Source organism: Pezoporus occidentalis, unplaced genomic scaffold, assembly GCF_034315485.1.
Source record: "Pezoporus occidentalis ecotype Australia unplaced genomic scaffold, CSIRO_AGI_Poc_V1 ctg73, whole genome shotgun sequence".
Taxonomy (NCBI): domain Eukaryota; kingdom Metazoa; phylum Chordata; class Aves; order Psittaciformes; family Psittacidae; genus Pezoporus; species Pezoporus occidentalis.
In genome coordinates, this window is record NW_026916082.1 from 486577 (window position 1) to 510100 (window position 23524).

General features: G+C 41.9%; 1 protein-coding gene across 4 annotated transcripts in view; it reads right to left on the minus strand.

Moving 5' to 3' along the window:
• BTRC (beta-transducin repeat containing E3 ubiquitin protein ligase) overlaps positions 1-23524 on the minus strand; it is a 99235-nt gene that overhangs the window by 63660 nt on the left and 12051 nt on the right. For 3 of the 4 annotated variants that reach the window (XM_062601934.1, XM_062601933.1, XM_062601936.1), the window contains one exon: positions 2796-2873. The exons of the other annotated variant lie outside the window; for it this stretch is intronic. In XM_062601934.1, coding sequence (XP_062457918.1) covers positions 2796-2873 — 78 coding nt within the window. The remainder of the gene's footprint in view (positions 1-2795; positions 2874-23524) is intronic. 4 annotated transcript variants of the gene reach the window in all.

The window sequence follows — 23524 nt, forward strand, 5'->3', positions numbered from 1 at the left end:
GCTTAAATAAAGTTGCCAGAAACTTTTGCCACTTGTCATTGTTTTTTCTGAAGTCTGTTTTTATACTATTTTCAGTTTACCCCCTCAAAATTTAATTTTGTCAGGACAAGCAAACAACAAGAACTGAACATCTGCATTGTTACGTCAAAGCTTGCCATAGCTTAGATCTTTTCACTGGTCCAGCTAACAGCGTCAAGTTCATTGCCTTTTTGTCCTTCCTTTCCCAGGTGTCTCTCCTGCCTCGCTGCCCCTCACACACCTACAAGTGGCCATGCCTCCCACTTCCAGCATGCCAAGGACACAGTTCCACTTGTTGAGGCTTCTGAAGACACCCTTCTCCAAAAAACATTTTAATAAATAGAAGAATGGTATTTCACCTAGTAAGAGGTCCACAGCACTGAGCAATGGATGTCCTTCAGCCTCTGCTTATAACCTCAGATGCTTAAGTAACCATTACATCTCCTTATTACCTTTATTACCATTAATGGCTTCATCTGAATCTGATTTCTGCAACTGGAGTTGGAAAACTCCCACTGGTTCTTGTCCATGACTAACAGAGGAGCAATCTGAGTTTCCAAAATGCTCAGATAACTTTCATTATATCTACTTAAAGAACCAAAATTTCTTCTACAAGAGGCACAAAATTGTGGTCAACCACTTCCTATGACCTAAAGAAGAGGGCATCTGCTTTAAACTACATTTTGCACTTGTCCATGAGCACTGTTCTCAACACAAAAGGCCTCAGATAGCAAGCAGAAGACCAAAGGATTTTCATGCATCTGTCATTGTAAAGACTGGACAGAAAGATGGAGACTGATACGACATCTCAACAATATCCTGAAACACAACTAACCACCTTTGACATAAACAGCGTCCACGTGAGTTACTTCCAATATGAAATATTTGGACAGGTCAAGTAGTTTTTTAGGTGTATTCTTCTTATCTAGTCACCTTGGCTATGATGAATTGCAGGCCTGAAGGAAAGCCAGCTTTCCCCGGACACTAAGAATACTTCTGAAGATTGAAATCTGTATAATGCTGTTCATGAATATTTGTTTTCCCCTTAATAATCATGTGGAAGGACTCGGTGTAATGAGAAGGCACACAAAACAGGTAACTCATGTTGCTTTTGATTTAACATCTCTTACTATGAACCTTTTATTGGAGAAGAGACATGCACCTTGTCTTGTTGAACCTGAAGGCTTCTCGTCAGTAAGGTAATTCCAAGAGAAGGAAAAAAATAATTCTGGTGTGCTGGGGACCTTGTTGGCTATCCTAGGGATATACAGCAGGGACCTAGGAGCTCTGCCCTCTTCCTCTAGATCTTCTTGTTTATTACTGAGTGACAGAAACATTTTCAGTTTGGTGTAATGTATATAATCAATTCTACAAGGTAATCTTTCTCAGCAGTACCTAGGACCCCACTCATTATCCTAGCATACTGCCTCTTGTCTAAAAGCCTTACATGGACTATATCTCTTAGATGGACCTGTCTTAGCCACATACAGTCCTTCACATGATACCCACTCCCACAAAATCAAACTCCTAGCACAATACATTACAGAATCAAAGAACCATAGAATAGTTAGGGTTGGAAAGGACCTTAAGATCATCCAGTTCCAACCCCCCTGCCATGGGCAGGGACACTTCACACTAAACCATGTCACCCAAGGCTCTGTCCACCCTGGCCTTGAACACTGCCAGGGATGGAGCATTTATTTAAAAAAGAAACCCCAAATCAGCAAAAAAAAAAACACACCAAAACCAAACACCAAACAACCAAACCTGCCCCCCTCAAAACAACTCTCAGTTCTGAACACAAGCACACTATATATAAAAAAATACTACCTCTTCTTCTCCTACTACAGTTCTGACCCACAATTTCCTTGGAAATAGCAGCAGTGGGGCAGTGTGGTACCACCCTATTCCTCTGCCTAAGACTGCTGCTCCTATGGCTGCGATGCAGAAGGAAGACTCCCAATTCCTCAGCTGTTGCAATGTGTGGCCTGGGGTATTCACTTAAGTCATGTTCCTCAATGGTTTTATTCTGATACACCAAGCAGCCACCTTGGGCAGCTGAAGCATGGACGTATTTTTGCTTCTGCTGCCTGAAGGTTGCAGTGGGGAGGAACAGCAAGGTGAATAAGGATTTGAAATCACTAAAGCTAACTTAAGTTCCCCAGAAATCACAAACCAGACTCCCTTTCTTGACCACAGGGACTGAAAAACCGATTCCTTTGAACTGGTAAGAAATTTGCTTTACTATATATAAAAGGCAAAGGGATTAAGTTTTATCAGAGCACCCTTTCTCTTTTCTACCTATTAGTAATTTATACGAGTGTAGAAGAAACAAGAACAGGTCATTTTTCAGGTTATTAACCTGGACATCACCTCCAAGAATATTTACCTTCAAGGGCAATAAAAAGCTTAATTGTTGCAGAACACTTTGAGACTTTTGATCTGAAGCTAGGCAAAATATACTACAAACAAGACAGGAACAATTACAGAAGAAAAGGCTGAAGAGGTCTTGATGAACACCAAATGGAAAAAAGCAAAACTAGGGAGTCACAGTTGACTGCACCATACAGAAGCCTATATTTCTTTGGAAAGAGTCATCAAATTCTCCTGAAAGCTAAATCTCTGTGTCTGATTTTCCTGGGTACAATGTGAGCTGTTCAGACTACAAAGGAGAAAAGATTCCCATGTATGCAAGTCAGACTTCAGCTTCCAGAAGCATTTAAGGATTCAAATAGCTAGAAAGTTTTATTGCATTTTTAAAGAGACTGATCACATACCTGTCTAAGTGAATTCTTCTCGGGAATGATCTTCCTAGGGGGCTCATCATTATTACAGTCTTCTCTCTCAGAGGAATTCTGTGAAAGAAAGTAAGCTTTAATTCAGTTCTTATCCCTAATATCACTCTGCGAGGAGAAAAGAAACAGAATATTTGTACTACACAGGCTGTAGTATTTCATGTATACCGGAGGCTAACTTGTACATTTAAGCCAAACAGCTTGTTATGGCAGAGAAAGAATTTCTCCTCCTCAACATAACAATGCACCACTATGCAGATCTTTACCAAGGAAGCCTGTGCTTTGGGGATTTATTCTGAAACTACCAGTAACAGCCACTTCAAAAAGCTGGAATGGTGGTTGGATCAGCATGGCAACACCAGTGTTCCTGAACACCCCAGAATAACTACTTAAAACAGTGGAACCTGTTGAAAACAAAAGGTAGTTAATGGATGCAACTGTTATTCTCTGTGCCCCTATGCTTTTAATCTGCCTAACTATTATTAATTGCACCAAGTTTGCTTGGCTGCCAAAAATCATGGAGAAACGATGGTTGAGCTAAATGCTGGTGAAAGAGGTTGTCAGGAGATCCTTATAAAAACCAGTGTAGGCTGCATATGATATTAGGGCTGGTTTTACTCCTGCCCTCTGACTCTAAATACCTGTATAATTTCTAGAAAGACTGATGCTCCAAAACTGAAGCTGCTGCCTCCAAAAAAAGAGCATCAGTAAGTCAAGAGAAGCTGCACAAGAAGAAAAAGGAGGGCTTTTGCAGCATAAGAAAGACCATCAGGAGACTTTTGTCCTGTTAAACTCATGATTAAAACCAAAGGCAGACTATAGCTATCCCAGGACATGCACAGTACATAGCAAACATTTGGTTAAAAACTGCTGGATATGTGGGGAGAATCCTGTCCTCACTGCCAAAGTCAGCTACCCTGGAAGACAGCATTCCTTTGCATGGGCTCAGCCACTGCCTTGACAGAGTAATGACAACCAGCTTTGGGGGAATCCCACACACACATCTAGAATCAGTTTGATCACCACAGTATTCATAGCCTTAGGCCACATTCCCATGCATTCAGTAGCGAGCAACTAAACAGGTTTTAAAGAGGTACAGAAAAACTGCTTAGGGAGAGCTCTGCCAGGAAAAGGGTGGTTTTCCAGTTACTTGCAGACAAGCTCAGGAGTGCAGATATTCAGGCAGAAGTTTGCATTCTGCATTTCTCCCCCTTATTCCCCAAATAACCTGTCCTTCACTGAGCATGGCTTCTCACAGAGCCAACTTCCAGCCCAGCACCTCAGGAGACAAGTGGAATCTGTTGGCAGAGGAGGAGCTGGGTCCTGCAAACAGCCAGCATGGCAGAGCAGGGCTAGTAGAAAGCAGGCAGGCTGCGGGAAGCCATCAGAAGAGCAGTGTGCTCATGTGCCCACTGCAGTGCTGCGTGATCAGGCACTGTCTAGGCAGCTCAGTTTGCTGGGCTGGTGAATGGCAAGAAAAGGTACAGGCAGGAGGTAGGGCAGGGGTAGGAGCTGTTTGCTGAGAAATATCAGACTGGGAAGAGACACAACAAACACAAAACACTTGGGATGTCATAAACTGGTCGGGAAGATCTTGCGTAAATCTAGGCTTACAGGCCAACTAATGATTTGTGATTTTGGGGGTTTTTAAGCAAGATACAGAACTCGCAAGGCACCATGACATCTGGGATGCTGTAAATAGGGTTTTATAATGGAAATCAATCCTAAACAGGCCTGATAAATTGCTGTAAGAGGCCAGCTTTTAAAAGTTTTCATATGAGGTCTCAGCCTGGACCAAGTTATTACATTAAATCCAGCTTAGAAAGGACTGGTCGTAAAAACATACAAGCCAGAACCACGTATCTCCAAAAAGGCAAGTCAGATGTTAAAGCTGCTTTTTTCTGCTCATGAAATACAGTTTAGTAAGTCATTGATTCAAGCGAGGATTTTAATTTCTGCACTTTGGAGAAAAAGACCAAGTGTGAGAAACATCAGAATCTGAGGTGACTTACTACACATGACCAGGAAATGCATTTTGTTGATGGGGTGAGGGGGTTGTTTACTGTTTCCAGATGCTTTTCCAACATCCACCCCCTTCCCTACAGTAAGTGCCAAAATGACTTCCCCTTCCAAATAATCTTTCTACAACAGTGAAATCTTGCATTCTTCTTTCCTCTCAAAGCCATTACGGATCCTCCCTCAAAAAACATCCAAAAGCAGGAAAATCACTGCTGCTGTCAGCCCTTATTTTGAAATTTCTAGTTACCGCAAAGCATCAAGTTACCTTCTTTTCCTTTAAGCTGAGCATCCCATTTTAAGAGCAAGCAGAGGACCATTTTGCATTCATTATCTTTATAGGTGGCAAGGCTAAGAGGTTGGCTAAACAAAGACCAGACAAAGACTGCCAAGTGCATATGGTGGTTCACAGCTTGGCGTCTTACCATTCTCCAGCACCAACACAGCAGCTCCGATAGCAGACTATTAAAGAGGAGCGCTGCTCGTGCACTTTTGTCGGCAAGTAAGTTACGCTTGGTGAAGACAGAATGACTCAAAAGCATTACACTTAAGAAAAAGCACAGATGCTTATAACCCCCGCTCCTTTCTCAGGAACAGGAAACCTATCAATCCAGGTGCAGGTACAAGACTGAATATTTCAGGACTAACTGTAGCTAGCTGCATCGAAGTGAATTTCACTTGATAGGGCAACACTCAGCCATGGTCATGGGAAAAGCATAACGTAATTGACTGAAACGGTACATCTATATATTCCTCCTTGCTGAACAAGGTGGGAGGAGGGATAAACACGTGCGAGGTCAGAATAAGGTTTGCTTCAGCAGGACTTCAGTGATGCTCTCGGCCGCACAAGAGGAAGACAAAGGGAGGCACCGCTCTCAGCACCCTCTCGTGGTTACTGAAACACATGTCTCGGGCACAGACCTGGAAAGAAGCATTTGGTATCCAGACGGTAAGATGGGTGTACTCACTGGGAATATTAAAGATCTGCAGCAACTGTACTTGACACGTAGTAGAGGAATGATGGAATTTGTTAAGGTGAAAGAAGTGAAGAAAACCAGTGCATACAGAGAGCTGAAAAGCCATACAAACTCCCTTCCATCAGGGAAAATGTTTAAATCCTGCAGGCAAGCCTTCCTTCATAGACTAGAGCCAGACTCACCAAAAGGGCTGGCACTCGCATGCAGGGGTCCCTCCTTTTGAACCAGCACAAGCAAGATAGATGTGAAGTGCTTAAGTCTCCAAAGCACAAACAGATCAATCTTGGTGAGATAAATACTGTGTGTTTCCCCCATTTCCACAAACAAGTAAAATATTTATTTGCCCAAGGTCACACAATGACAGTGGAAGTGCTGGGAAGAGAAGCCAGGAAACCCAAGGTCACAGTTCTTGTAACCTTTAAAATTTCCCTTGAGCAGGAGATTCCTGTAAAGGGGCTCTGCCCTCCGTAGCTGATTTTTCCTAAAATGGCTACTGTCTGTAACAAGATCCTTTTAAATGTGATTTTCATTCAAAACTTCAGCCTGTAATTAACAGAATATAACTCCATGGCAGGTTGTCTTAAAGACCACTACGAAATTATTACTATTTAACTCTCCCCATGAAGCCTCCTCCACCACTAAATACAACATGCTACGACGCATACCAAATCCCTAGACTGAAGCGTTTGACAGGAGATGACATGCAGTATTTTGCGTACACAGCCCAGCAAAACACTGCTGGGGATGAGATATAATACACGGAGAAATGCACTCCCAGGGACTACCAATTGGGCAGAGCTACCTTTAGTGCTGCCTCACTCGTGGTGGAAATCAAACCCCTGCCAACTGGGGGAGGTTTTCTTTGGTGCTGTTCTGCCCTGTACTAATTATAAGAGAGTACAGACGCAGCCTTATTCCAAGTGTGGGGAGGTGGGGGTGGGGGAGAAGCGTGTGTCTGAGCGAAGAGCACAACTATTTTTTATGCTTTCAAATTCTTAATCCTGTTTGGAGCTGTCAGTGGGGGTTAATGGAAGCCTTGGATAGGAGAATTCCAATCTGGTTGGCAGATGGATAGGTTGGTTATAGCTGCATAACTATGTCTTGCCTGCAGGCACAATTCAGAACACTGTTAAAGCAATATAAAGTCTCTGTCAAGCTGAACCATTTGGATCAGTAGCAAGGAGAAATAATAATAAAAAAAGGAGTTCATTTCTGGGCCTTGCGCGTTTATGCTAGTATGCAGAAACTGATTAATTGTCATCGTGTGCTGGTCTGCTATACCTTGGATTTCTACTTCTGGAGTAGATTTTGCATGCTAATATAATCATTCTCCCTCTTGAGACATTAGCAAATAATCAAATGAAAAACAGGATCATAATTTACTGAGATTCGGGCAATTCTCTATGCAAATTTGACTTGTTATTGCTGCTGCCTCGTTAATCTGAATGCCTTTGACAAACTCCTTTGATTTATGAACTCATGACAACTCCAATGTGTATATATTTTGCTAGATTGACATTATCATTAAGAGTGGGTGGACTGAGCTCACATGAATGGCTGATTTTATTCGCTGGTGTCTGCTGCTCAACAGCTGAGCATCTCCTTCTCACAAAGCCCCTGAGCACCAGGCTCTTCCCATCTACCCATCCATTCATCATCTCGATGTTAATTGGCCCAGGCTTTAAGCAAATTTTCAACACGATTTAAAGGCACGATGACACTGATTACTGACCCTCTGCCATACGGTGCCTATTGATTAACCTGACAGAGATGATGAGCTTGAGGGAAACTAGGTGCGTGTGGACCTCAGGGGCGGGGGTGTGGTGGTGGTGGTAGTGGAAATAATATTGTTTATGCAGGCAAAACACTTGTCATTATCCCAAAGGCCAGAATTTGTGCTGCACTGGCCCTTAAAACACACTATTGCTTTAAACACCTGCATCCAATACAGAAAATGCTTGCTTGCTGTGGAAAAATGATTACAAATTTGATGTCATGTGCAGTCTGTATTTTAATCGAGTTTCCTGATAAATATAGCCCCTCAAGCCAATCAAGTCTCGCTCTAGCCATCGCGTGCATACACATCAGTTTGAACAGAAGCTTGGGCAGGATGTGTTTTTAGTGGTATCAGCAGATCCAACCGCATGCAGAAAATCTACTTGGGTATTTCAGGTCTCTAAGCAAATAATACAGTGGGAACAGAGTGTCCAAACAGTTACAGTAGAGTAAATGTTTCAAGGGCAAACTGGATGCCAGAGGTAGCTGTCTCAGTATTTCTGTTGCCATGTTAAAGCAGATGCTTTAGCACACACAAGGCAACAGTGTCTATTTCCCCTTTTCCAGGGCAAACTGTTGATACCACCTGACCCCCAAGCTCCTAGGTACACTGAGTGAACACAGCATTTTATCACAGCTTGAAATAACTGACTCCCTCTTTCATGTTTCTTGAAGTGATCCTGCACTGTGCTTGGTCCTCCTCAGCCAGGACAGAGGGGTACTGTCTCCACCAAGAGGGAGCCACTGAATAAAGTAGGTACATCAGCATTCTGCCTGCAGACTGGTGCTATATGAAAGGAAAAGGAAGCAGAAGGCCTGTTTAACCCCCGCCCAGCCCCAGGTTAAATCTGTCAGTCAATTCACACTGCTCTTTCCCAATTCAAGCTAGCAGCCTGTCAGCAGCCAGGATGTTTCTCTTGTTTAGGAAGGGGGGATTTGAGAGGGAAGGGGTGTCACCCCAAGGTCCTACGAAGTTAGTTGTCTTGTAGTCTGCATCAATTTCTTGCAGAAAATAGGACAAGGAATCACTGGTAAGTGTATGGAGAAATTAGCTGTAATGGCCTAATGTCCATGTCAGCCAGAGCAGACTGAAAAGTGGAGGGGGATGGAGCGAGGAGAGAAAAAGAGAGAGAAAGATGCGTGGAAATAAGTGCCAGCCTAAGACTAGAGGCACATATAAGCCTTATGTTCCCTTTCCAATAACCTTTGTAAGTGATAGATGAGTCCAAGTCCATTGTTATCGTTAAGGGACTGTCAGCATCCTGATTTTATAAATGCTGTCTGTCAGTTTATAAATATCTCAGCCATTTCAAACAGCACTAGGATGAAACCTGGCATAGCCAATGTCAGCTTGAGAGCAGTATTACTGTTAAACAAAAATATGGGTCTAACATCCACTAAAAACACTTAAGAATAGCTTTTCCTTTTTCTCCTGTCATGAGGCCCCAGCTATGCAAATTCATGCTTATTTGGCTAGTCGCTACAATATATAAAAGCAGTCCTTAACACTGGTAATCTTCTTTGAGGAAAAAACAAGTATGAAAGCTGCAAGTTTGAAGGCAATTCTATGCCTGTTCGGTAGATAAAACAAAAAATGACAGCTGTAACACACAGGGAGATCCACAGCAATGAAAATGCAGAGATAAGTATCAGACCCCGCTCCTCGGCATTTGCTGCTCTGAACATTCACCAAGATTAGATCCTTTTAGAGAACACCATAAATTGCAATGTGCAGGCACAAGGGGGTGACTTCAGCTTGGAATGAAGGCACAGACAAGTTTCCCAGCTCTTACAAGTTTAAAGTTAAATGGTTCTTTTGCACAGGGTTTATAGCTAAGCATTAGAATGACGGAAGGAGAGGGCAGAGAAACTGCAGCCTGCCTTGCAGTGACTGATGTCACTGAAAAGGATAGGCAGTAAACTAAACTGGCCTTCCAGTTCAGTGCCTGCTTTGCAGATTGGTATGCACATGTGCATCATGTTTATATACCTATTACCTTGCTGGCTGCAGAGAAACCTCACTTTTTTTCCTCCAATACATTCATAAACTCCCCATGATAGGGACTTCTCTATCCCCACCCTGAACATTCATGTGGTACCTAAAGACATGAAGTTCAAATTCATGCCTGAGCAGCTCAGGTACTCACTATAACCTAAATTCTTAAACCTAAAGCTCTGACAACAGTGAAAATGGAAAAGCACAACACTGTCCTTCCAACCATATGCAGACACACATGTTCACACAAGTCCTAGTTTGGTCTGCATCTATGTTAACGTGGCCCAGGGCACGTTTAAATAACCTTTTCTGCAGTTGAAAACCACAAGAAGATGCTGGGGTTTACATCTGTAGAATGGATCTTTTCTATTTTTCCTTAATTTTCATCCATATCAATAATCAGAAAAATACACATTTTCAAAGCAATAAGACAAATGGAACTTCATGATGACATCAAGGAGAGTTTCTTATCAAGTTATTTAACTTATTAACTATTGCTTGGTTACAAAGGGTAAATTAAGGGTGTGGGGAGCCTTAGCATTCCTAGAAGGACAGTAAATTCAGTTTAATGTTAAACTACCAAAAGCCAGCATAAATACCAGAGATCTGATGAACAGACGCATTTTGAGGAGCATGAATCTAGTTGTAGTTAAAAAAACAAACAGAAATCCAGATGCTGGGAACAAGCCATTTAGGAAAATTTTAAAAAGCTAGCTTCGCTTCATACACATTTCTCAAACGAGAGTAAGAGAGACAGAGAAAGAGAGAGAGAAAATATGGCTAATGAGCACAGTCTTTCCATGTTCCCCGGGAAGCAGCCCCGCTTAACATTTCTGTTCTGTGAATTTAAGAGAGTCAGCAGTGGTAAATTTGTTTTTAATATTCAAGCTTTCAAGCCTTGCAAGCTAGTTGGCCAATGGCCCTTTCTATTCCAATGTTTGTTGGTGCCTTATTTACACAAGCATTACATCCGGAGAGCCTTTGAATATAATTTCACGTGGATTAAGGGAAGAACATTTGCTTCTGCTAATCAGGACATCTGGTTATTTTTGTAACTCACAGACATCTGCATTAGGCAGTTCAACCTCCCCATTCCTCATAAGAAGGTTAGAGCTTAAGGAGCCTCAAGGACCTCCAGCTGAATTTTATTATTTGCATTTTCTCACAGCCAGGTCTGTTTCAGAATTTCTTCTCCCAAATAACACAAATCGATCAGCACCTTTGCAGGTATACATATGCTTTTATAGCTAGCACTTGCTATGCATGATTTTATAGCATACATCTTGTACTCCAAGATTTTATAGCAATTCAAAGCTATCTACATCTTTTTAAGGAACAGAAAGCACATATTCCCCAAAAGCATGGATGAAAATATCTAATTAACCTTATGATACACATAATGTGTATGCATCCAAATATCCAACCAGGCCACTTATGTAAGACTGGTGTCAGGACTTATTCTGAATCTTATTACCACTGTGCTTTGGTTTGTCTCTTACTAGCGACTTATCCTGCATATCTGCTCCCCCCCACTGAACAAAACAGTATTCCCTTCCCGTTTTTCAGGGCAACCTTAATGATTTCTCCAATCTTATAAATTTGTACTCAAAATTCTTCTTTAAACAGCTATAGCTGAGGTTAAAATTTCTCTGCCAGACTGCAGAGTTGTGCCACACATTCAGGAAGAGGGATTTCTTATGCAACAGAAGCCTTTCAGAGAAGCACTGGATCCATCAGGGCTTGGCTCTCACTTCTTTGCTGCTTTCATCTTGTTACATTCCTTTCACAAGAATTCATTTTCAACACTCATCCCACAGTGTTAAAGTACTACAGTTTGAAATTATACACTCTCACTCTCTGTTTGTAGGACTCTTCCTTCCCCATCCACAAATCAAAGCTTTTATCAGTGCTTTTGTATGCTGGAGTAAGACACTTTCTTGAATTTCCCCCACACACACAAGTTGGGGGGAGCACAAAGTCAATTCTTACAGGCTCTGAACATAAGCCAACGTCCTAAAAAGACATCAAAAACGTATTTCTAGCACTAACAAGAGCCAAGAAGAGCCAGCAGATCCAGGGAGAGGTTTTTAAAACTTTTTATTTATTAAAATTCTCTAGATACAGATTAACTTTTTTGTACAATATTTATTACAGCTTCATCTGCATTGGAGCTGCAAACGCTCTGCAAAATGGGTTGTAAAATCAGCCAGCTTTGCTGTAGATTTCATGTCCTTCTTGAAGCATTATTTTCTAACTTTTCATAACTATTTTCCTCAAAGGAACCTAAGCTGTCTCACTATAAAGCTCCTTCCTGTCCCATCCCTCATCATCACCTACACTTACCATTTTGTTGGGGTTTCTGTTCCCAAAACCTCTCATTCTGAGCTTTCTTGTTTAGTAGACAAAAAGATCTCCACTTCTCATCACACCCCTTCCTGTGGCTTTCTCACTCTCAAACACCTAATCCAACCACATTGTCCTCAATTTGATATACTGGTTTATGCTCTTCTTGGGTCTTCCTCCCTATTTTTCACTGCAGGATAGGAGAAAAGGAGATATAAAACAAAGGTATGAAGCAGAAGTGAAGCTGTTTACCCAAGGTCAAAATGACAGCATGGGAGAACAAACCCCAAATCATGTTCTACACTGTGTTAACATTTTAGGCATAGTTCCTCCCTAAAATAGTGAATGAAAGCAGCTCACTTAGAAACAGCAACTCGGTGATCTCACTGCAGTTACACTGACTGACATGAATTCACAGCACACTGTCTACAGCACAGTATGCAGAGGCACTTGCATCTCTATTAGATAATGAGAGGCAGGTGACCCTGCAGCCAAAGGGACTTGGTTTTCAATCTAGAACAGGTTCAAAGTACCCATGGAGCAGTTCAGGTGACACAGCTGCACCTCCCCAACATGCCTCACAGTAGTAATTTGTCCATACAGGCCTCAGCGCTTTTTCCAGCTTCCAAAGCTACATTCACTACAGGGAGCATCACCCACCATTGGACTATGGGTCACATTTAGTTAACTTCCAATAAAGGTGCAGTTACTCCCAGATGGTGCTGCTGAAAGAAACTCATTGCTGATATAAAAAAGCACAAGTCAAACCATGCCCCAACCTCCCATCACATCAAGCAAAAAAACATTTTATAATCTTCTAATAAAATAATGGAAAATTACAGATTAGGCACCGCAGCCTTTTAACAGCTGCCACCCAAGAAACAAACCCCTGGGTCCTCCTGGTTTGGCTAGACCAAATTTGAGTGTGGTAACACAACAGCCCCTCCTGTAACATTTCAGTTTAAAAGCTCACATTAGGTTCTGCTATTACAAAATAATCCCAACTCAAACCCACCATTTTCTTGAACCAGAAGAAGGGATTACAAAATGTTACTGCAAATCTTGCTCTGCTGGGTAAGGAAGAAGAGTTGGACCTGCTATGGGGACCATCAAATGGGGTGGGTAGTCAAGCAACCAAAGAAGGGAAAATAAAGGTGTATATAGCATCTTGCATTCAGATACCTTGGGGCTAGCAAACATTTTGTTCCTATAGGAAATTGTACAGCTCTAGATCACTGCCTATTGAGCTCCACTATTCACAGCTTTTTGTTACAACATGAATGGCTTATTAAACCTACAACATATCTGTTTTAGTTAACTTCTTGGTAGAAAGAGGCCAGGAAAACAAAATGTACTTAAATGCTGATTTTTTTTTTTTTCCCAAGGCTGAATGCCTTTCATCCAGTAAGACATTCAAAGCAGTGACCCAGCAAATGGATTGAAAAAGCAATCTTCCGTCTCAGTGCCACATTATCATTCCTATTCAGTATTCTCGGTGAGATATCTCAATCAGCTGGATGTGTGTGTAAGTGACAGCGCAGCCCATTGCTGGGTTAATTAAACATTTGACTTTAACACCCTCCCCGTCATTAAGCAAATAAAAACAGATAATTCAAACTGCACTTCATCCACGGGGTACACAACATACATGTCAAAATTAAGAGAGTCCAAGGCCCTCAGGGAGTTCTACTCGGGGAGGTAATCAGTTTAAATCTTATCTGGTTTATCAATTATTCTATTGATTAAAGCAGGGTGATTATACAAAACTCCCTCTTGCCACATGGGATACATGTCAGCAGAGCAGGACAACATAGGGAGGCTCAAAAACGATTTAAAGAAAATACAGACAGATGAATAACAGTCTATTAGTACATGCCAGTAATCCATAGATGGAAAGCCTGAGTCTTCTTTTTAAGCAAGTGAATTAAGGTCCTCCCAAATTATAGTGCCAATGTTGTTACTTCATCTGCTTTAAAATCAAATCTGCATGTTCAAAGGGCAACATTTCTTCATTTTAAGCAGATGATTTCCTGCCCAGTATTTCAGATATGTTTTATTGCTAGTGCTCTTGGAATGTAACAAAGATACCAAATACAAGAAATCTCAGACTTCTAAAAGGCATTACACTTATCTACCAATGACTCCCAAAAAGTGGATGGAAAGGGCGTTTTCATTTTCACATACATACATGACATAGCCAGAAGTAAAATGTTGTATTTTAACGATTAAAGCATGACAACTCATCTCAGACATAAAAAGATTGTGCTTTTAAGTTTCGGACATTTTTTTTTGCCTTGCAGCCCGCCAAAGTGAGGCATTAACAGCTGTGGGAGCTGCCACTGCCACATTCTCCTGATTTTCAACAAGCTCTCACCTCACACAAAATCCCACCACAGTGATCCTTATTGCAACTTCCCTCTTGCCTACAGCCACAGGACACAAAGCAATTCCAGTTCCTTCTCATTTTTTTGTTTCCAAGTGGAGAAAGGTTCAAAGTGTCTCTGCTGCTCCAAGGTTTGTTGGTGTCCTGAGTGTGCTAGCACAGTCCCACCTCCACTATCATCCCAGAAACATTTTGTTTCAAGTTTTATTGTCATATGCTAAACTGGCCTGTACAAGACCTTGTCTTGCACATACCGGGACCTTTTAAAAATGAAACACTGCAGACTAGGAAAAAACAATTAAAATTTGTTTCTAAGAGTTCCCCCAAAACAAGCAATTACCAGCAGAAGAAAGATCAGCTTTAAACCAGGGACTTCATTTTATCCATAAGCTCTCTTACAATCTGCTTCATAATAGTCACACTGGTAGTACAAATTAATCATTAGTGGTCTCATCACCATTTTTAACCAGGACAGAGTATGAACCACAGTGGTTCACACCCAAGGGTCCCAATGGCCAGTGCTATTGGAGTTGCAGTCACTGAAATTTTAAGGAACAAGGACAGCTAACGAGCAGGCCTGAGGTAAGTTCTTGCCCTTCACCTTCAGAAAGGGATTATACACCCCTCCATACTGCTATGGCGTGTGCATCCAACCATACTTCAGCCTCTTCTTCGTAGATCTCTTTTCTTCTTTGGAAGCAAACTAGAAGCCTGCATTAGCATGCTGTATTTTACTCTCACCACTAGAAATACTGAGGGTGCTATTTGTAATTGTATTCTTTTAAGAGGTTTGTTCTCTGCAGCTGTTTTCTGCTTGCAGTGTATTTTGTGTAATCAGCACATCATCATAAATACATTGGCTGTTCCCCCGAGGGAAGCTGTCACTGTTTAATTTACAGAACAACCTGGCCAATGTGAATTCTAACACTACAGCACTATGGCAAGAAGTTACCACACTCAGAAAAACAGGTTTCTATGAATTTTTATATCAAGAGCTGGTCCCAGGACAATTTAGGTTCCAGAAATAGATTGTTTTTAAAAGCACTTTATATACTGGATGGAATGGATTCTTTCCCATATACAGCTTCTTAAGGCAGCACCAAACTCATTTCCACATTATTTTAAAGGTGACAACCCCAATCCCCCCCCAACAAGAACTCCTTCACTTCTGGCTTCTACCAAAAGAAGGCACTGTATGTGTTTTATGCTACACACCAGATTTTTAGTTTTATTTTTCTGTAATGAGGAACAACCCAAAACATCAACACGTTAGCTGTCTTCAAGTGCACAAGGGAACATACTCTGTCGCAAGGTCAAATGTTATTACCTACATCAAAAGGGCTGCTGAACACTTTATTACTCTGAAGATGCGATAGAAGAGTACGGCATACTCCTGCAAAGAGTAAAAATGCATGCAGCTTTATAGGCTAAATGAAGAGTTGCTTCCTTTGCTGGATATATGGATGTATTTTGAGAGAATAAATCACAGAAGGTAAGCAAAAGGTGGGTGCTTGATCTTACTCTATATACACCCAATTCAGAAAATTCCATTTTTAGATTTAAGAACTAAACATGAACCCCAAATAAGCATTTGGGTATGACCAATGAGTCGCTTGGATATTTCATTAGCAATAGCTACTAGAAGCAGTCTACCTCACTACCTGGAAATGGTGCCAGGCTGACAACCTGACTTCATTTTTTTATACTTTCTTTATATATATATATATATACACATATATATATATACACACACACATATACACACGCATACACAATAAAAATGCTAAAGAGAAACAACCAGAAATGTAAATAGAATCAAAGCCAATTTAATGGATAAATTTGGGAATTCTCGTCCAAAAGCAACACAAAACTACTTAATGTACTAAGAAAAAAAATCTGCTTTCCATTTTGGGGGGCAGCAGATTGTTAAAACAAATTCCAATGAAAGTGAAAATTCCCACGTTCTGTGTATAGCAGCACTTGGCTAATCCTCGGTGGCAATTAGAAGCCCTGTTTAACATCACGAGACACTGGGCAGGTATACAAACATAATAAAAAATATCATGCACATCACAGAGCATTGGTTATGTATTTTGACAAGCGTAGTTTAATTTTACTTAGTTTGCAGAGCATTCTAGGAAATTATTTTCATCGATTTGAAAAGTAACAAAATCTAAGGAACAACCACTGAAGCAAAATAAATACCATCTAATCTCTGACGTGGTTTATGAGAATGATTCACCAAACACACTGAAAGCTGAGTGGAAATGGCTGAAATTTTATGAAAAACTGAGTCATCTGGTTGTCTATGGAAGAAAGAATACAGGAAAGGGAATATCTGACCACTTTTATGCACCAAGTGGGTAGTAGTCAACAGAAAGCAAAAGGAAAAGAAAAGAAACCCACTCGACACGGTGTAGCAAAGCCACTCTTCAAGCTACAAATTTTAGGTTTTAGGAAATGCATTTCTACTCAGAGTGTTTGGGTTTGTGACCCTGAAATTTGCATGTGGTCACATAAAATCCTGATTTCAAAGCAGAAATATTTCCTTTTGCTCTCCCTACATCTGTGTGCCCTTCAAGTTTTTCAGACCTGCATCTCCCATGTTATATTTCTTTGAGGGTTGATGAAATCTGGCTAACACTGACCTAAACGTTGGATGATAAAGTACTTCATAACTTCTCCCAAATCTGTGGTGAAATTTCACATTTTCATTTATAAACTATCACTTGACATGGCACTAGCTCCTTGCCAGTTCTGCAGACACGGGTAAACTGTTGTGGTGCATCTGGCTTGCTTCAAAGCACTGCCCACGGAGCCATCAGGTTCAGAATGATAACAGAGCCAAGTGATTTATTCATAGCAGACTGTGCTGGCACTGAGCACCCAGAAACCTTCACAACTGCTGCAAGGGGCTCGTAGTGCCCCCGCTCTTCAGACAGAGCAAGTAAGGCCGAGAGTGGACACCGGGAGAGGGTGGAAAACTCGCCAAGGCATTGGTTTATAAGAAGTAAGGCATGAAATAACGGGAAGAGGCGGTTTGGTGGGAGAGCTGGAGGACGGACATACACACACACTCACACTCATCGCCCTGCAGTACCGGTCGCGGCCGTAAGGGCGCAGCACAGCACCGAGATGGCCGCCCCGCCTTATCCCGCTCCACGCGCTTTCCCGGGCACGCGCGCGGCGGCGCGCACGCGCGGCCGGATCCCAATTCAATTAGAACTCCAGGAGAAAAAAAAAAAAACCCAAACAAGAGAGAGTAATTGAATTAGTGCGGTGTGGAGCTCTGCAACACCTCCAAGCAGATGTTCGCCATCCTGAGGAACGCCGAGCTAGCTTGAGAAATACCTGTACGGCTCCAACGCCGCGCCTTCCCGACGGCTAACGAGGGGGAAAGAGAACTCCAGTGAGTTAGGGCTGGTTTCATTTTTTACAGACTCCTCGGCCGGGTATATCATGTAGTGACGAGATCACTGCTGCAGAGGCTGAAGGAGGGGAGGAAGCCTTTTAGCCACAATTCACTTTAAATTAATCCCATGCTGAGCACGCTGGGGTGGTATCTCTCAGTGACAGACACTGTCACACTTCTTGATAGTCAGACTGAAGGACTAATAAAAGCACAGGCGACTCCAGACAATCAATATGGATGCAGAATAAATGCTGATTTCTAATTACTAAGTTGTAATGTACTACCAAAAAAAAACCAAAACAACCCCAAACCAGATCCATGGAGAAGGACTCTGCCACCTGAAAGGAGGGAAGGATCTCTTGTCATTGCTATTACCTGAGAGCTGAGATCTTGTAGGTCAACTCTGGGGCTCCCAGAGTTCGGTGGGCTTCCCAGCATCACCAAGTAATAGCACAGGTTATGCCACCAGCCAGACAAGACAGTTAGATTTAAAGGGCGATAAACCCTAAATATGCCTGACAACACTGTTCTGTAGTCATTGGGCATTTACTTTACTAGAGAAAGAAATCCCAGATAGGATAACCCTCCTGGTCCTCTTACAGTGAAGCTCCCAAGTCTGAACCACAGATGGCGGCCAGGGTGAAGCACAAAAACTACACCATTAATTTGGCTTCATTTCTGCTCCTTCTCGTATCCCCTCTCATTGCCCCTGCCAAGTGGCAACATGAGGAGAAACAGGAGGGACTACTGCTGAACACCTCCAACAAGAAACTTTGCTTAAAAAAAACCCTGCGTCGCATTGTGGCAGCTCAATATTTCATAGCCAATACGAGGAATGTGCAACAACACTGCAACTTTAAATCTTTGCCTCCTGTGTCAGTCTCTCTCCTCTCATTGTAATGCCAAAGGGAACAGCAATCAGAGTGGAGATGTTCAACGTGATAGAGGTCAGGACACCAGTGGATCAACGTACCAGAAACACGACCTTGTTTATTTTTTTCCCCGGTATTATTGTTTACAGGGTGCTTTGCTCATGTACCTTGTGGTTCTTAGCTAAAAGATGAAATTACAGCCCAGAATGAAGCGCTCAGGCACACATCCAATTTGTGTTTCCATCTCAGAAAACAAAAAGCTTCTGAGGCCCTCGGGCTGCCATTCAAACTTGGAGAGGCTGACATTTTTAACAGCATGAACCAGAGACTGGCAGAGGGAATGATCTAATGCATTTCTGACTTGTCAATCAAAGATCTCACCTCTGCTGTCTTGTAAACAGTTGGGGGCCACCTAACTACATTCATAACCAGGGGAGAGCCTGCCGCCAGCCAGGGGGTGCTGCAGCCACATGCTCTGGCTATTTGTCACCAAAATCATGGTTCCGCTTTAGAGGCGCCGTCAACAGCCCATGGGCAGATTTCACACGGCCCCTGGGACAGTGCGAGGTGGGGGACACAAAGCCATGCTTGGTCAAGGGCGGCCACATCTCCACACTGATGGAGTCTGCTGACTGGACACCCCATCTCTCTCCCAATTAGAGACAGAACTACACACACCAGAAAACACTGGCTCCAAAGCCAAACAATTTCTTTCAGATGCATTTCTCACAAACACGATTCCGAGCATGCACAGCCTGCCCACCCCAAGACTTTAGCTTTAACCTCCTGTATAACTGTAAACAATGTACTACTACTCACATTTACACCCTATTTCCCAGCAATAAAATGTCAACTTTTAAGGCAATAATGCCTGAAGAGGCCAAAGGAAATTCAGAGACAACTGTTTCTACAATTTACTGACAATGCCTTCTTAACAAATATTCCACTTGCTAACACAAAAACATAAACATTAGGAAAAAAATAGATGTAAAAATGATTTGGAAATTGAGTTCATCTCTGTCTCATGGGTACCGCAGGCTTCCATTACTACAGACCATTTGCATCCTTCCTACTCTCACCTCTCTCCAAAAGGGATCTCAGTCAAAAGACAGAAGCGGTGTACACCATGTCTGTGCTGCATCACCTCGAGTGTGCTCATCTTTACTTCAGTTTGCCTGGCACAGTCCACCCATGGTTTCCCCAACCAGGACAGAGCTTCCAGGCAAGACCGACAGGGGCAAAACCAAGCAGAAGGTAGTCCCCTCCATCTGACAAACCCTGGTGTGCCATCGTTTATGAGCAATACCTTCACATCAGGCAAAGCAAAATGTGAATTTCAGGTATTCCAAAGAGACACTTCTGTATTTGGCAACATGTGGCACTCTGCCACAAAAGCTCATCCTCCTCTTTGCCTACTAGAGCCTGCTACAGAGTTTCAGATCTGGCAAAATAAAGCCAACAAGACAACTTTGCTTTTTCACTGGTGCACAAAGAAGAAAAACCAGGATTTTTGTCCCAGAAAGTTTACAATCTAAACTGAAGCTGGTATTTGTGACGAGTGTCAATTAGGTAAAAAAGGAAAAGCTGGGCTGACCCTGATACATAACCTTTGGCAAGACTTTTAAATTGCTCCATAAGTCTCTTCATTTATACAATAGCTTACAGAAGTAAATTCAAGGAAATACTATGGTCTTCTGCAAACCTGGAAGGATTAATACAAAATCATTTCCTTGATATACCTGATGGGTGTAATTGTAAATCAGAATTTTCAAAGAACCATGACTAATAAAAGTAACATGAATAGAGCCTTGTGAGCATAGACGGAAAACATTTTAAAAGGGAAAGTAAATATCTTCAAATGCAAAATGCCATGAAAACAGACATTTGTTGGTAAATCTGGAAACTTCCAAAGCCTGGATTTCTAGGAAAAAGAATACAGTCTGCATTAATTTATTATTAAGAGAATCTACATGCAACCCAGTTTTCAGTAGCGTTGCAGAATAAGAGTACAGTAAAATTTGGCATCCAAGACACAAAATGGAACAGCTGGCCTTTTTCTCTTGCTAAAATACCCTCTTTGACCCCTTCCCACAGTGCCTTATAGAAGTTCATGTTCCAATTTGCTGCCATTTTCCACCATGATCTCTATGAAATTCAGTTACACAATAGACTATCAGTAGCAAAGCCCTTTGAGATAAAAGATGTTAAAAAGAAGTGTTTCTAGCTCCTTATTCCCCTATTCATGGGTTTAGCCTTAAAACCTTTCCCACTGTGGGAGGATTACTAAACAGAGCTGAGGAACCAGAAGATCCTGTTTTCACAGAAGCATCTCCAATTATAAAAACACACAAAGAAGGAAAATGAAGTTATCTGACATGTTTCCAGAATCATCTCTAAATCGACTACCTGCCAATGTTTCCCATGAGGAGTCAGCAGGGCTTTAACTGAGCTATTCAAAAAGAGCCTCTTTGCACATTTCTGCCTGAGCATCTGAAGGTAAGCATGTAAATAACTAGACAAATTCACTAGTGACTAAGTAGCCTTCCAGATGGCATCTTTTCTTTTGCCACAAGCAAAGAACATTGAAATGCTTCTCCAGTTACTACAAGCTTGCTACAGAAAAAAAGAAATAACTTAATATGACAAAATTTGCTGGGCTACAAGAAAGTCTTTAATGCTTTCCTGAAGATTCGATACCAAAACCACCATTAAAGAACGATGAAATATTGCAACATCACTGCTTCAAGCAGGCTCCAAACCACTCCCATGCAGACTTGTGCTCTGGGAAATGCAGAAACCATGCCTCATAGAGGCGAATTTTCTCCAAACCATACAAGTTAATGGAGAATTAAAGCCCAGTGAAAAAAAGTGGACTGAAATATAGATGACTCATTGCTGCAGAAGCTGCTACTGGCAACTTAGTTTCCCTCTCAAATGGCACTAAATATGTTCTTCAACACAGCACAGTGTTATAAAGAATACCACTACATCATTTTAGATGGCAGTGGGGCAGACTTCCCCAATTCCCACAATCACTAAATATGCATGGAAATGTCTCTCAAAATCTACAGGACTGCAAATGTCCAAGCCCCACTACTCTCTTAAAAAGGCAGTACAAGGTGAAGGAAGGGTTGTGCAGCTGATTCTTCTGACCCCAAATATCATTGCACTGCATTAGCAGAAAAGTTATTGTGTATCATTAGCAAGAACATCTTGAGCTAAAAGAGGCTAATTTCCCTTCCCCTTTGCAATATATGCTTATTCTGAGTAATCAAAAATAATTCAAGTAGAAAGAAAGGAGTCTCAGTTTGAGTTTATAAATTGCTTTCCATATATACTGCTAAGGTTCTCCAAAACCTGAGCTTAAAGGGATCTGAGATTTATTCAACAGCCAAAAGCCCCAAAATGAGGCCCATCCGATTTAGTCAAATTATGCAAATCAGGATTAGAAGTGGGAGTCTAAACTCTGCCTGTTGTCTCCAGAGTCCTCTTAGGCTAATAAAGAAGTCATCTTCCCCCTCCCCCATGGAAAGCTCTGCTAAAAGCCTGCTTCAGCAAAGGAGGCCTGGCAGGACACCTTCCAGAGTCCATCAGCGCTACTGCTGGGTCAGCAAAAAGAGTTGCAGCAAAATGACGCAAGACACTTAAGCCTCCCCTGAGACTGAGAGGATTATTTCCACAGTACTCTCCTAGCCCTGGGAGCAAGAAGTCAAATTCAAAATAATCTTCGCATGCTTTTAGAGACAGATAATGAAAATGATAATAAAATAACCAATATGACTGAAAATTTCAGAAGGATTCTAGTGTATTCATTATGTCTGGGCTTGCAAAATGCTGCTGAATAAAACTCTGCCACAGTGTAGGTCAGCAGCAGCATAATCCAGCAGCATAAAACTTGAAGTAAATGTTCATGCTACCCTGAGCTCCAGTAAACACACTCTCTACACAGATACTCCCAAGGTCCTTTAGTCTTGTCCTGGGTTCAGCAGTAGCAGTTATTTTTCTCCTTCTTCATAGCTGGTGCAGTGCTGTGTTTTTGACTTTCAGCCTGGGAACAGCACTGATAACACCAATGTTTTTAGTTGTTGCTCAGTAATGTTTACTCTGACCAAGGACTTTCTGAGTCTCATGCTCTGCCAGGGAGGAGGGGAAGCTGGGAGGAAGCAGAGACAGGACACCTGACCAAACTAGCCAAAGGGATATTCCATACCACAACACATCGTGCCCGGTATATGAACTGGTGGGGAGTTACATGGAACAGCTAGATCGCTGCATGGGTTGGGCTGGGTATTGGTCAGCAGATGGTGAGCAGTTATATTCTCTTCCCTTGTTATTTCCCTTATCATTATTATTATTGGTGATAGTTACTGGACTGCTCTTATCTCAACCTGTGGAAGTTACATTCTTTCCATTCTCCTCCCCATCCCTCTGGGGGCGGGGGAGTGAGCAAGTGGCTGCGTGGTTTTGAGTTAAACATGGGCTTAAACCACAAGAAGTCTCTGCAGTTCATACGTCTCAGAGTACCCAATATGAACATAACATCTCTGATGCCCAGTCTGTGATATTTATACCCATATGTCATCATAAATTGCTTGCAATCATCTTGAGAACTTTGCCTAGGTTTCTAAATGCCTACCTAATTGCTGCCTCACTCTGTACCCACAGGAGCGTGTCTGCATGCACTGGTCACCCAAAGCGCCTGAACAAACCTGTTTGGCAGAAAGCTGTCTCATGACAGAGAAAAGCTTGAACCTTACAAATTCAGAAACTAAAGCGAAAATACCCCATATTTCCTTTATTTTCTTTTTGAATGACAGCTTACTTGTACAACAATTTTCTGTAGTCAAAACGTCCAGACTACTGTTAGCAAACCTGAAGTAAACAAATGCTGGCATCAATTATCACTATGGCAATGAACCCACCCCCTCTGTCCTCT